The 15459-nt window shown below is 40.7% G+C and overlaps 1 protein-coding gene across 4 annotated transcripts in view; it reads left to right on the top strand.

Annotated features, from left to right (window-relative positions):
* The window catches only part of Exoc6 (exocyst complex component 6), a 145052-nt gene that overhangs the window by 71372 nt on the left and 58221 nt on the right, over positions 1–15459 (top strand). For all 4 annotated transcript variants that reach the window (XM_021224794.2, XM_005063646.4, XM_021224805.2 and 1 more), the window contains exons 16-18: positions 576–687; positions 1576–1710; positions 11243–11422. In XM_021224794.2, coding sequence (XP_021080453.2) covers positions 576–687; positions 1576–1710; positions 11243–11422 — 427 coding nt within the window. The remainder of the gene's footprint in view (positions 1–575; positions 688–1575; positions 1711–11242; positions 11423–15459) is intronic.

The raw sequence follows: 15459 nt of genomic DNA, 5'->3' as shown, positions 1-15459 counted from the left end.
AGCATTATCTCTCTACAATTGGCAATGCCTAGAGATGTTTTTGGTTGTCACGGCTGTGGGTAGGAGTGCTACCTGGAATTAGCAGGGAGGGACCAGAGGAGCTACAGAACACATCACCCTTTGCTACGCTGGCATTGAATGTCCTCTTGTATGCCAGGCAAGCATTTTACCACTGAGCCATACCCCGATCTCTCAGTGTGTATTTTAAAAGTAGCCTTCAGCGTCCTGTGTATAAAGTACCTTACAAAGTGACTACTTTACAGTGGAATTATAATAATGCATTGTTCAGAGTCTCTTACGATTTTTATCTTGATTGATTTGGTAAATTTAAATTGTGTCATAAATGAGCATTCTGCTTTAGGGGAAGTGATCCCTTTTAAAATTAAATTGAAGTTTGTAACTCAATGAGTTATTGCTATTTATATAGGAGAAACATATATATAAAGATATGATTTATATGTGATATAAAAGATAGTACTTAGAAAAAATTACTTTAGTAAGTTATGTTACATTTGTGAGAATGTTAACTGATTGTGCTCTTGGAAAGTTTTATCAATGTTAACATTTGTTTTCAGTTCAACAGAAATAGATGATATGCTTAGGAAATCAACAAATCTGCTCCTGACCAGAATTCTGAGTAGCTGTTTACTGAACCTTATTAGGAAACCTCATATAGGTTTGACAGAGGTAAGAAGAAATAAGAACCAAATATTTAACCATTTGAAAAAATTGGGGCTGGAGAGATGGCTCAGAGGAGGAGCACATACTGCTTTAACACACATGGCGGCTCATAACAATCTGCAACTTCAGTTTAAGGGCATCTGATACCCCAGGCACACATGTATTGCACAGATACACATGCAGGCAAAACACCCATACACATAAAATAACAGAAAATATAAATTGTTGTGAAATGTTACCTGTAGCTTTATATTTAAAATTTATTAATTTAATAGACTAAAAAAGTAAAAGCATCAATCCAATTCAAATGTGAGGTGGGAGCTAGTTAGAGAGCTGGCTTAATGGTTACGAACACTGCCTGTTCTAGAGGACCTGGGTTCAGTTCCCAGCACCCACATGGCAGCTCACAGCATTGTAGCTCAGATCCAGGGGATCCTATGCCCTCTTCTGGCCTCAGGCACTGCATGCACAAGCTGTACAAACATGCATGCAAACAAGACACACTTATAAAATTTAAAAACTCCTTAAAAATGGAAATATGAGGGAAGAGTTCACTTGGGTAATAGTAAGCAGTTGGCGATATGAAGGGCATAGACAGTCACAATCCTCATTTTGTGCTTGCTTAGTATATGGGATCTACAGATTGCTATGGGAAGTTATTTCAAAATAATTGGCTGTGCACTCCCAGAATACACAGCTTTTTAAAACAACATTAATTCTCATAAGAAGTATTTAGGGTAGACTTTTGAAATCAGATAACCAGTTGTATCTTGTTTTGCTGGAATTATGCAGACATAGTCGGAAGCTGACTGGAAGAATTATTGTGGTTTAGAGATCAGGTGGTCCTGTGTGGGCGTGGTGGTCTGTATTTACTGTGGCTTTCATGTGTTTTAGTTGGTGCAGATCATCATAAACACAACACATCTGGAACAGGCTTGCAAATACCTGGAGGACTTTATCACTAACATTACAAATATTTCTCAAGAAACTGTTCACACCACAAGACTTTATGGACTTTCTACTTTTAAGGTATAGAAAATTTGACCAAAAGTTTTTGCTCAATTATTCTAGGAAAAGTTTAAGAAATTAAAGGTAATTTTTGTTGTATTCTAAATGCTGAGATTAATCATTGCCTATAATGAAGATCAGCTGTGTGTTCCTTTTGGCAATTTAAGCATCTTACTGAAAAGCTAAAAAAGTGTTGATTCTCCACAACATAGTTTATTCATGTGTTGACAATAAGTGGTAGTACTGAAATAGACTAAATTTTCATTCATGTTTCATAGTTTAATAAGTGAGCATGACTGTGTGTATTTGGAAATTAAAAATTAAGTAGGAGGCTTGCTTTCCATTCTCCTTGGTCCTGAAATGAAGAAAAGTAGATTCAAACCTACCTTATGGCAGGATGAAAAGAATTGTTTGTGTGAGGTCATGGAATGTGCTGAGAGATTCACCACTTAGTGGTGTGTTAAGCAGAGTGCAAGAGTAATTTCATGTGTTTTTCTTAACCTACTTCTTTTTGTTTTGGTTGGGTTTTTTTGTGTTTTGTTTTGTTTTTTTCAAGACAAGGTTTCTCTGTGTAGCTCTGGCTGTCCTGGAACTCACTTTATAGACCAGGCTGTCCTTGAACTGAGAAATCTGCCTGTCTCTGCTTGCAGAGTGCTGGGATTAATTAAAGGTGTGCACTACCACGCCTGACATAACCTGATTTCTTATTCTATCAATCTTGAGCTGTAGATTAGCCATTGAGTGTGTCAGGTTTCTGTTGCTGTGATAGATTCCTGAGAAACAGCAGTAAAGCCTGATAGGGCTTATCATTCCACAAATTTCAGCCCAGGGTTCCTTGGTTTTGGTGCTCTGGGCTAAAGATGAGGCCAGGCGTCATGGTGGTGAATCCTTGGAGGTGCAGAGTGCCTCACCCCATGACAGCTAGAGTTCAGTTTTGTCCTGCTGGTTGTTCCTCCTGCTTTTGTGGCTTCCAAGCCTCCAGGCTGTTCATGCTGACACCCACCTTCCCTCAGGGCAGTCCTTCCCTGACTCAGTTGCTGTCCCATGTGCCAGATGACATCACCAAGCACGAGGACCTGAGCTCCGATCCCCAGAACCCCAGGGAGGCTGGGTGCAGCAGTGTCTGTAATCCCAGCACTCCTAAAGAGGGCGGGACAGAAGAGTCCTCAGAAGCTGCTGGGCCAGCCTCTCCTTTAAGACTGCTCTGTTGCTGTGGATCAGGCTTGCTGTCTCTGCTTCCCATGTCAGTGAAGGAGCGCTAGGGCTGCAAATGTGTGTGATGGCACCCACCCTATCTGGGTTCTGGGGACTTGAACTCAGGTCCTCATGCTGTGTATCATGGAAAGGTGTCTTCCTAGCCTTTAAAATATACAGTTTCTTGAGTTGGCTTCTCTGTCTCACTGTCACGTTCCTTCTCACGAGTGAATTTTAGGTTTTATTGCATTACTCTGTTTTCCCTCTGTTTTTGGCATCAATATTGCCATTCGATGACGAGTGGATGCTGTGTGCCACGCAATTCAAATCAGAAAGTTCAGTGTGCAGATCAAATGGCTTACTGGCATACTGTTGCTTGAGTCAGAATAAAAACTAGCTAAGGAGGACATGTTTGTTGAGGTGGTTTCAACCTTACCTCACTTCTATTTTTATGGGCTCCGAAAGGTCATGGAGTGTGTCCTTTGCTCTAAATGATTAAAATGTCCCTAGGTGCTCATAATTAATGTCCTTAAGTGTTCATAAAGTGTTTCAAATGAGATACTGATATTAATCAGTGATATCAACAGTAAAAAAAAAAAGTAGCAAGAAAAGCACATCAAACTTTCTTAAACAATAATGGGCCTGACCTGTAGTTCTGACCATGTGGGATACTTAGGCAGGAGGATTGCTTGAGTCCAGGAATCAGAGACTATCAAGACAAATCAAGGCTTATTAGAAAAAAAATAACAGAAAAATTACAATATGTGAAAGATTTTGCCCATTGTGACTGGAAGGTCCGAGGATAGGGTATTTCAGGTGAGGGTGAAGTTGACTGCTCAGGGGCCCTCAGGGACCCACGTCTCTTTCTCTGTCCTCTAATCTATGCAACTTTGGCTTCATCTCCACTCTGCAGTGCACAGAATCTACATGGTGACCAGGAGCTCTCCTAATAGTAAAATGGCCACCAGGTCACAGCTCCAAACCTCATGCTCTAGCTGTTACAGGATTCTTTGCTGGCAAGAGGGGAATTACCAATCAACTTGACCTCATCAGGACCCATCCTTGAAGCAGAATCTAGATTCAGACCTGCCCAAGCCCATAGCTGTGCTTTTCCAAAGCATGCTTGAGGGCTTTTAAAAGAACAACAGATAACAGAAAGTTGTAGGTGTTTGCTAACGATGTTTAACTGTTACTACTTAGCTTTTTATTCAGAACACATGTGCTTACAGTCCGGGAGGTGCAGAAACCTGTGTATGTTGAACAGCTCCTCAGATGGTTCTGTTTCGAACCTTTGGTTGAGAAGCACTGATAATGAATGGTAGGAGAGCATTTCATACAATGAAGTAAAGGTTGGCACATTATGCTAGATACATTTTTGCCCCTAGAGGGCACTATTTCTTTAACAAGCAAAGGAAGACTTGTATTTTTATAAACTGAATCTTTACATTTTAATTAACAGTATATAGTAGTGTCTCAGTTTTGTGCCGGGCCAAGGGTACATGTATTTCCCAGGGATTTTATTCATCTGGATTATAAAATGTCTTAGACCCCGGTACTTAGCAAAGTCCTTTCAGATAGTGTCTTTACTGTTCCTGTTCAGTAATGCTAGCCGACTTCTTTTCCTTACCCAGCGCAGTCACTAAAGTTTTTACTTATAGCTCTTTGCTTTCTATCGTAATCTGTGGAAGGCATTAGTAATGTCTTAAAACATGCTCCTCCCTTAATTTAAAAGAGGTCTTGAGAAATTTTGTTTATAAGAAGAGTAGAACTTTTCCATGTTACCTTAGAGAAGTAGGCTAATCCCAAAGTTCTTGATAGCAACAGTGGCAACAAAGATGAATTTTTATATTCTCTGCTGCATTTCTACTTAGTTCCTTTTCAAAAACAAAATGAAACAAACTAGTGTAACAAACTAGTCTCCAAACATTACGTTCAGAAAACACACAATATTTTTATTTGAGACGAGGTTTCATTGTGTCGCCCTAGCTGATCTGGAACTCACTATACAAACAGTTGGCTTCACAAACCTGCCTCCCTCTGCCTCCCTAGTGTGGGGCTAAAGGTGTGCATCATTTTGCCCAGATCCAGAAAACACACTTAATTACTTCATTTGAGTAGAAAGTAAGTGATTTTATTTCATTATGCATTTTCTGACCTCAGATTAAAACTTATTTTTTCCCACATGGTTCTTTGACCAAAAATATTTTGGTTAATATTTTAATCCAATAGAGAATGTGAGCTAATAACCTTCTTTGTTTTACTGCAATAAAACTATATGGTTAAAAAATGGAAATAATAGTCTGGGGGTGACCACACACACCTTTAATCCCAGCACTCGGGAGGCAGAGGCAGGTGGATCTCTAAGTTTAAAGTCAGCCTGGTGTACAGAGAGAGTTCTAGGACAGCCAGGACAATACAGAGAAACCTGTCTTGAAAAACCAACCAGACAAACAAACAAACAAACAAACATGGAAATACAGTGTTAATTTTAAGCCCAGAGTTAAACTGTTTTTTGTAAAATTTTGTTTCGGAGGGGTCTCTTGGCTTTAAGTTTTTGTGGATGGAGTTAGTGCTCAGAGGCCTCTTCTGGTCAAGAGTAAGAAAGAAAACTTAATGATGATAGTCAATGCAATAGGGAATACAATATATTTATTTATCAGAGAGAATCACACAAGCTGGGAATCAGAAGCGTGGCCGGCTTCCAAAAGAGGAGGTCCTTTTTCCTTTTACTTCCTTTTATCTCTACCTGTGCTAATTTACTTGTCTCCGCCCTCATGGGCAGATAACTTTGTGGGGTTCACTCCTACAATTCCCCTTTTAGTCTAAGTAAAAGATTTAAATTTGATACAAACTCAAACATATACAACAAAAACTATCTTCCTCTCCTTGCCTGCATTAACGGCAGCCCAGAAAAGCAGAGGAGCAGTCATGGTAGGGGGATGAGGATGTGTAGGGAATGGAACAGACGACGGGAATAACCAGTGTCTCGAATTCCTTTGCCTGGTGATGTGGAGAGCGAGTGAGGTCCTGAGCATTGAGCTCCTGTCAGGCTGTGCTCTGACAGTGCTACCCGCTATAGTTCTATAGTGAACGGTATTAATCTGCTTCAGTTAGTGAAAGTTAGGAGAATGCAAGAAGGGGCTGACTGTGAACATCAGGCACAATGCAAAGTGATGAACATCTCTGTACTGCTCTGAGAAATTGACTTCCAAGTGGTATTATTACAGTGTGGTATGGTGTAGTTCTGTAGCACACAAACATATAACAGCTTACCATTGCCTAATGTGGCAAGGAAGGTTAAAGACCAGTGTGTGTTACTTATGGCTAATACATAGTAAACATGACTCTGTCCAATTACTAGTGCTCCATTCCAAAATGTTATTTTGTAGTTGTTCAATTGCAAATGATGTCAGTAAGTTAAATTGTGTAATTTGGAAATCTTGATATTGTGATTATTGATTATCTTACACAGTGTCACTACCCACTGAGTGATCTTGTTGATCTCCAAGGATGGCAACTTTTGGAATGACCACCACATTCTTTGCAGTTCTCTCATTGAGCAGTGGAGGAACTGTGACCACTCTTGAGCCTGGCAGACTTGTGCTTGCTTACAGTAAGAATCAAAGAGCATGGTGGAGATAATGTAAGGGCTAGGGTTAGGACAGAAAAGGCTTCCACCTCATTCCAGGCATGCAGGCAGAGAGCCTTGTGCGGCCCTTAGAAGGTCAGTTACCAGCAGGGGGTACTGGTGAAAGCCTTCAATCCCAGCACCAGGGTCAAGGAGGAAGATCTTGAGTTTGAGTCAGCCTGGACTACAGGGTGAGACCTGGTCCCAAAAAGTAAGCAAGCAAGGGTGTGGAGCCACGCCATGAAGAAGCCGAGGCCTGTGGTGAGCTCGCCCACCTCAGCTGCCAGGCACATGAGCGAAAGACACCAGGTGATTCTGACCTCTGAGTCTTGTTCCCACACTTCAAGTCATCCCGGCTGAGGTCTGGCATTCTGGAGCAAGGCCATCCCCCTCTGTCCTCTGACCCGTGCTCCTGTTAAGTCACCACGTTCTGGGGTAGTTACTCTCTAGTGTTTCACGGGGACGGCAACTGACGTCAGTGCTTCTTCGTAGGCCCCATCTCCGTATCACTAGCGTGAGTTTCCAGCCCACACTGTCTCTTTTAACTGTGCATGTATAAACACTAATTTGTTTATATTTACTCATTCTGTAGTTACTTTCTATGTGGCACTTTTGTATATGAACTAGATTACAAAAACCTCCAAGGTATTATTTCACAACTACTTATCTATTGTGCACTGTGTGCCGAGTACTATTCTAGATGCATGGGGCTGTGTTAGTGAGCAAAACAGATGAGAACTCCTTTCCTTAATGAAGGAGTGGATATCCTTTTTTTGTTCGTTTGTTTGTTTGTTTCTGAGCCATGGTCTTACTGTGTAGCTCTGGCTGTCCTGGAACTCACTGTGCAGACCAATCTGGCCTATAATTCAGGGAGATCCTCCTGCCTCTGCCTCCTGAGTGTAGGGATTAAAGGTGTGCGCCACCATGCCCAGCTTTGGTGGACATTCTTCACTCAGAGTCCTGGATATATAGTAATAGCACTGATACTGTTGCTGACAAACAGTAACAAAAAGTTAAGTCTTCAGTCTTAGGGTTTCCCTGAGATTAATTGTATTAGACATTTCAGAGAGGGTAAGTTACTGTAAGTTACTGAGTTAGACTCATTGCTGTTATCACACTTAGCAGTACTTTATTATACTAAAACATTTTTTAAACGTACCTTAAGTTCTTGTTTTGCCCACAGTACTGTGTTTACCTCTTCTACAGATGACAAGGGATACTGTTGAAAGTTTTTATTGTTTATGTCAAATTTGTATTAGCCCTCTGAATAGGGAGTGAAGAAAAATCCTTGTTTCATTTCCTGTTCCAGTCCTACTGTGAAGCCTACCAATGGAGAAGCCACCAGGGCATGGCTTTCCTTACTTACCCTGCCAAGTGTGGCAGAGAATAGAAATGGTTAGGCAGTGTGGAAAGTGGAGAGGTCACCACAAACGCACAAAAAGTTAGATATGGTACATCTGAATCATTTATATTTGCCTTCTGTGTATTATCCATTTGAAAGAGGTTTTTATAAAAAAACTGGTAAGAGTTCATTTATTTGGTGTGTGTATAATTTTATTTGCCTTCTAAATTCTTTTAAAATATTTTTATTAATTCTTCAATAATTTTAAACATGCATACAGTGAAATTTGGTCACCCTCTACTCCTTTCCCTAACATCTCTCATGTCCATTCTCCCTCTCAACGTATGTCTTCCTTTTATTTTTATTCATATCCCACCATGTGCTGCCCATATACTCAGGGGTGTGGGGCTACCCACTGGAGCATAATGGGAACCCACCATTGACAACACCCTTAAAAAAGCTATTCTTTCTTGCAGCAGCCATAAATTGTCTGTAGCTCCTCAGTTGGGTGGGGGCTCATGAGTGCCTCTTCACTCTGTGCTGGAATGCTGACTGGCCTGTTCTTGTACAGGTCTTGTGAAGACAATCATAGCTGCTATGAGTTTTGCTTATCTTCTCCCAAATTCTGTTCTTAAACCTTTCTGTCCCTTCTTCCAAGATGGTCCCTGAGCTCTGAGGGAAGAGGGTATGATATAGACATGTAACACAAATAACAAAAACCCAGGGACTGATATTGGGGTTCTCTGAAGATCAGAGAAACAAAGCAGCCAGCCACTAGCTCTTATCTCTATCTCCAACCAAAATTGGTGGTCCTCTCTCCATGACTCCTCAGAGTGCAATCCTCAGAGGCAATTTGCTCTCCTCAAGCAATCCTCTGAGTTCCTGTCTCCTGCCTTATATTCCTATCAGTCTCCCCTTCTGTAGAGCTGGGATTAAAGGTATGGGATCCCAAGTGCTGGGATCACCTTTGTGTGAGCTGTTTCTCTTTTAGACGGGATCAATTTCGTGTAGCCCAGTGTGGCCTTGAACTAACAGATCCGTCTGCCTGTCTCCCAAGTCCTGGGATTGAAGGTGTGTACCATTTCCACCTGACTCTGTGGCTGTGGCTAGCCTTGCAGTTTGAACTCCAGTGGCTTTATTTATTACATCATAAACGATATGTCACCACATAGATGTCTTCTTTATTGCTGAGCACTCCCCAGACACATACTCTCTGCACTTTGACAGAGTTTCTGTGTTAACTGCCATCTGCTGCATGGAGAACCTCCAGATGGGGTCGGAGTGCTGCACTCATCTAGGCTAGTGTCTGCACTTGGCCCTTACGGGTGCCCTTCTCTGATTCTCGAGAAGTCAGCACAGCTGTGAAGTCTGTGTTTAGCCTTTAAGTTCATCTTTGTCTGCTTTTAGGGAGTAATATGTGGTCAGCTATTGCTGAGGTGAGTCTTCTACAAGGCCTAGTTGCTTTATATTGTTCATCATCTGTTTCTTCCATCAAGTACTGAACTTTCTAATGATTCTTTCCCATTTCACTTCATACATTTTAGTCATTTGACTGTTTATACTTTCTACCAACTGAGGCATTTCTCTCATTTTTAAAAAGAGTTTTTAAGGCTTGCTTTTGTTCTTTGAATACATTTTGAATAGTTTATGTGAAGTTTTGTCTTTTAGTCTAGTAACTGGGCTTCCTTACAGATTCTTCTATTGATTGCTTTTTCTTCTTTAGGGAAGCCATGTTTTCCTACCGGATTGCATTGTAGTTTTTATTGATAACCAGACATTTAAAATTATGTGACATGGCAACTTTGGAAACGAGCATTCATCCTTGGCCTTGTTGTCCTTCTTGTTGGTGCTTGTTGTTTTTCTGGAATTAATTTGTAAGTCTATTTTCTTTGTGTGGCCTCTGATGTCTACTTACTTAGCTTAATGGTCAGCCAGTGATTAGACAGATTCCCCCAAAAGCCTAGAACATTAAATCCCTATCTTCTGTAAGAGATTCTGTGTGTGTGCTGGGACATGCCTTAAAAACCGAGGCAGAAGTTAGCAATTCTGCTTTAGCTTTCATTTCCTGCTTGTACAAGCTTCAAGGTTAGTCATAGATGAGAGCTTAGACCCTCTCGGGCCTTTTGTGGACATGCACATTGCTCAAGAGATACATATGGCCTCCTAGTTTTTCCAAGAACATGTTAGACTTTTGTTGTTATTGTGTATTTGCATTGTTATTGTTTTTCTCCAGACAGGGTCTTACCACAGCACATATTCTTGGCTGACCTGGAGCTCACTATATAGACCAGGCTGGTATTGAACTCACAGAGATCTCCCTGTCCTACCTCCTGATTGCTAGACAATGTATGTCAGAGTTTTTAAAAGATGTCTCTGGAAGAGTTATTTTCCAATGTTTTCTTTTTAAATTTTGGTTAACCATTTATGAATCACAACTATAACCTACCACCACAGCTATTCTTTTTATTAAAAAATAATTAAACAACCAACTCTAATGATTTTGACAGTACCCATGGGGAAAGGCATTTTTGCATCAGAAAACCCTAATTTAGGTTAAATAAAGATTGTAGCTAGAGTTGATTTGCATGTGTTTACTCTATTTGGAGTCAATTTGCATGTATTTACACTGTATTAGGAATTGTAAATAATAAAGAGATGATAAAGTATACAGGAGACTGTATGTTATAAGCAAATGCTATACTATCTTATAAGGGAACTCAATTTATTATTTGTAATGAGAGGAAAATTCTGAAAGCAACCCCCTGTAAAGACAACTGTATTCCATTTTCTCTGTGATATCCAACTAACTTTCCTGTAGTGACTCTGTGTGGTCTGCATTCTCAGCAACCTCTGCTTTGTGGCTTCTGTTCTTCTGAGGGGCCTTCATGTAAGCCATTAGGGGTTCACAGGCTACCAAATAACCAGTCCTGTGATGGTTAGCATTGTCAGCTGGACCAATCTGGAATCATCTGGGAAATGGACCACTGGGCATGCCCACGGGGGCTACTTTGTCTGTGTTAATGGAGGAAGGAGGGAAGGTGTTGTGGGTGGCACTTGTCTCTGGCTGGGATCTGGGTTTATGTAAGTAAAGAAAGGCTGGTGAGCAACAGCAGCAGGCATTCATGTGTGTGAACTGGAGTAAGCACGTTCTCCCTTAAGTTGGTTTTGCAGGGTGGTCTATCGCAGCAGTAGGAAAGGGAAGGAAGTCAGTCTCCTAAGAACAAAGGTTGACAGTAGAATTGGGAAGGAAAGCAGACTTGACACCAGATAGATGGCTCTGCTGTGTCACAAGAGCACCTTTTCTGTGTTCCCAGTAACATCAGAAAACTTAAATTTAGGGACACCTGCTTCTGTAACTGTTTCTTACTGCTGTTATTTTGTCCCCTCAGGATGCTCGACATGCAGCAGAAGGAGAAATATACACCAAACTCAATCAAAAAATTGATGAATTTGTTCAGCTGGCTGACTATGACTGGACGATGGCTGAGTCGGACGGAAGAGCGAGTGGATATCTGATGGATCTTATTAATTTTTTGAGAAGCATTTTTCAAGTGTTTACTCATTTGCCTGTAAGTATAATCGATGTCAGATACTCTAAGTTTGCTTTCTAAAATACATTTCAGAATTTAATTTTGGGTCCTTCCTTGTTTAAAACAACCTTGTAGTTTGCACATTTTTTTCATTACTTTAATTTGATAAAGAATCTAGCTGAAGTTGATTGAGGTTTAATTCATTGTACATTTTAACTAAAATTACTATAACTTTCCATTAAAAGTAAATCAAACCCCTGAAATTAACAGTATAGGTTTAAATAGAAATACTCTTTAATAGGAGTTTGTGTGAAAGTCAATATAATCAATAGTTTTTTCTAGCTTACATTTAAAATTAGATATTTTAGCCGGGCGTTGGTGGTGCACGCCTTTAATCCCAGCACTCGGGAGGCAGAGGCAGGCAGATCTCTGTGAGTTCGAGGCCAGCCTGATCTACAGAGCCAGTTCCAGGACAGCCTCCAAAGCCACAGAGAAACCCTGTCTCGAAAAACCAAAAAAAAAAAAATTAGATATTTTAAATTATTTTATTTATCTATTTATTTGTCTCAGATGACTCTAACTTGTGTCAAGGTGACAGAAAACTAGCCAACACGTCCTATTACATAAGATATCACTAAATTTAAAAATAAAGTATTTAACATGGAACCTAAAGAAATACTGCTAGTCATTTCCCCTGTTTCAAATGAAAAAGCAACAGCAAAAAGCAACCCCAGTGTTTCCAACATCAATGACTCTTGTTGTAAATAGTTGAATAAAATAGTTTAAGGAAAGGGTACAAGAAGAAAAAAACTTTAAATTATACTCATTCTATAAAATGACATAGTTGTACATATGTCAGGTATTTAAATCATAGTTATCCCACCGTTATCTAATGCAAACAATACTCCTTTCAAGTGCCTGGCTGTAGCACTCCCCAAGTTACAAGAATGACTGTCTAGGGTTTTTAGTGCAGTGAAGAGACACCATGACCAAGACAACCGTATAAGGAAACCGTATAAGCCATAATTGAGGATGGCTTCCTTACAGTCTCAGAGGGTCAGTCCATTGTGACGGGGAGCATGGTGACGTGCAGGCAGACGTGGTGCTGGAGCTGAGAGGCTTTATCTTGCAGGCAACAGGAAGTCAACTGCCACACTGAGGGAAGCTTGAGAAAAGAGACCTCAAAGCCCGCCCCCACAGTGACACACTTCCTCCAACAAGGCCATACCTCCTAATAGTGCCATTCTCTTTGGGGGGCATTTTCTTTCACACCACCACAGTGACAAAATGGATTCTTCACTTGCTGTGCTGCCAGGGTCACACCACAGTTCCCCGTCTGCTCCTGATCTTTGGGTTTAAGGCATGAGGGAACTGTGGGCTTATCCTGTGACCAGGACTGCTAGTGTTCACTAGAATGGCTGGCTTACCTTGTGCTTTTGGCTTTGGGTCCTCAAAAACGGAAAGCCAGGGTTGGGTCTCAGGTTGTTACCCACTTTTCTTTGCGTAGCCTCTGTGTTTCCTAATTTCTCTGCTCCTGTACCTCACCTTTCATGATTCCTGATCCTCTTCTTTGTCTGTCTTTGGAATATAGTATGTTCCTTGTGTCCCTTGAGTCTTCTTATTCATAAACTTCCATGGAGGAAGATTTTCCCCACACTGGAAATCCTGTAGTTTCTGTTTTGTTTTTAGCAAAGACGACTTGCAGAGTTTACATGGCTTTCCTTTATAGGTACATATAAATATGGTGTGTGTGTGTGTGTGTGTACATGTGTTTATATACATGCATTTGCTAAGCCTTTTTCCCTACATAGGAATATGACTAGGGTATTTATGTATACTTTTTGTTTGATTAGCATTTTTCTCAGGGCTCTTCTCCTTAGAACAAGCAGAAATGAAGCTAGTCATGGAGTTAAGATCTGATCTTTCAGAGATGATTTATTTTCTTTTTTAAAAACTTGTGGATTGTTTTTGTTTTTGTTTTGAGACAGGGTTTCTCTGTGGTTTTGGAGACTGTCCTGGAACTAGCTCTTGTAGTCCAGGCTGGTCTGGAACTCACAGAGATCTGCCTGCCTCTGCCTCCAGAGTGCTGGGATTAAAAGCGTGTGCCACCACTGCCCGGCGATTTTTTTTATTTATTTAGATGTTATGTGTGTGCATTTGTGTGTATATGTGATGTGTGGGTCCCGACAGAGGACAGAAGAGGCCATCTGATCTCTTGGAGCTGGAGTTACAGGCAGTTGTAAGATGGCTACTGTGGGAGATAGGAACAAACAGGTTCTCTGTCAGAGCAGCTAGTGATTGATCTTAACCGCTGGGCCCTGTATCCAGCTTCTGGAGCCACTTTCTTCTGATGTGACCTGTGCAGTTGCTCCCCAGGTGGGAGGCTTCTGGGTGGGATTTGATAGTCTACTGTTGTTAGCTTCAAGTTCCTAAATTTTGAATGAAGGACTGCATATTTTCATTTTGCACTGACTCCCCAAATCATGTGTTATTTCCTGCCTTCCCCCTTTCTTATGCCTACCACACTCTCCCCTTCCATCCCCTTCCATCTCCTTACCCCTTTCCCTCTTATACTTCCTCCTCCTTTGTTCTCCCTGTGTCTCCAGCTTCAGCTGTCCCCAATTGTTCTCCAGGCTGTTTCCCTGTTCTCCACTCTCATTTCTGTTGCTCTCATATTTGCCTTCTCTGTGCCTGTAGATCTGGCTTTTAGCTGCACTGCAGTTCTCTGGTCATGTTCAGTGAACGCACAGTGACTGTCCCTGCTATGCTCCGTCGCCTTCTGTCTTCCAGAAAGCATTTTTCACTTTCCCTCTGCTTTTGAATAATGAGTCTTTTAAAAAGTAATTTGGTACTTTCTATTTTGCTTGTATATTAGAATGCAAAACACACATGCTGTCTGCTCTGCCATCTTGATTTTTTTATGTGCATGAGTGTTTTGCCCACGTGTGTGTGTGTGTGTAAGTGCATCACATATGGGTAGTGCAGACAGAGACCACCAAAGAATGTAGGAGTCTCTGGAACTGGAGTTTTAGGTAGTTGTGAGTCATCATCTGGGTTCTGGGAAGCAGACTCAGGACTTTCTTTACCTTTTGTTGGTTCAGTTTTTGTGAGTTACACCTGTTCTCTTCACTGAAAATTGTAGAGGGAACTTTAAAACCAAGAGTAGAACCATTGGATTTATTATCTTTTCTTTTATGTGACCAGAAAGAATTATACTAAAAATTCTTAACATTACTATTGCTCTGGAGCAAAGAACCCTGTTTAGAGAACTGGCTTTTGTTAAGTCTGCCAGTTTAGCACACATTGAGTAACTGTGAAAGCTCATTATGTTAATGTTGACAGGCCAACTTTGTTATATGTAAGTATGGAGAAAACTGATTAATGTGAGTGTAAAACTCACCTATAAGTCTTCAAAGTGAAATGACCATCACGTGCGTGTGGTAACTAATGCCTTTCCATGATAGCAACACAGACTCTACTTGTTTTATTGTGTATTTAGTTTTGCTCTTTGGATGAGATCTTACTTCTGTTGTAATTAGAATGTGTTTCCCTTTTTCATTTGATTGCCTTGCTTACTTCCTTCTCCGACTAAGGCAAACACCAATGATTATGCAGCCATGTCAGTAAGTAGATACAAGCTAAAGTCAGCATGTAAATTAGAAAATGATGAACTTCCTGCAGGCTTATTTTTCCCAGAGAAAAATAAGTATTTAACTTATAATTTTTTTGACATTGCTCTTAATATATTTGTACTGTGTGGAAGCATAAAGTTTGAAGATAATGTTAGTTGTTTGGGTAAGACAGGATTTTCTGGAATTTATTTTGAAAGGCAATTGGAAATATCTATGGGCAGGACAGTGCTTTAGGGATTTCTCTGAGGTTGTCCCCTGTAAACTGATGAATGAGAATATGCCTACATGATTCTTTTGTGAGGATTGAATTTAATGGGACACATACCATGTTTAGAAGAATGCCTGGCATCTAATCGAGTCTCAGAAACCATTAGCTGTTAGCACCATCTACTTTGAAGACTGAATGTTCTTTTTCTACAACAGTATACCACCCCACACTTGTGG

This window comes from Mesocricetus auratus, unplaced genomic scaffold (genome assembly GCF_017639785.1).
Source record: "Mesocricetus auratus isolate SY011 unplaced genomic scaffold, BCM_Maur_2.0 Super-Scaffold_4256, whole genome shotgun sequence".
In the NCBI taxonomy this organism is placed as follows: Eukaryota; Metazoa; Chordata; class Mammalia; order Rodentia; family Cricetidae; genus Mesocricetus; species Mesocricetus auratus.
This window is presented reverse-complemented; position numbering and strand designations above follow the sequence as displayed.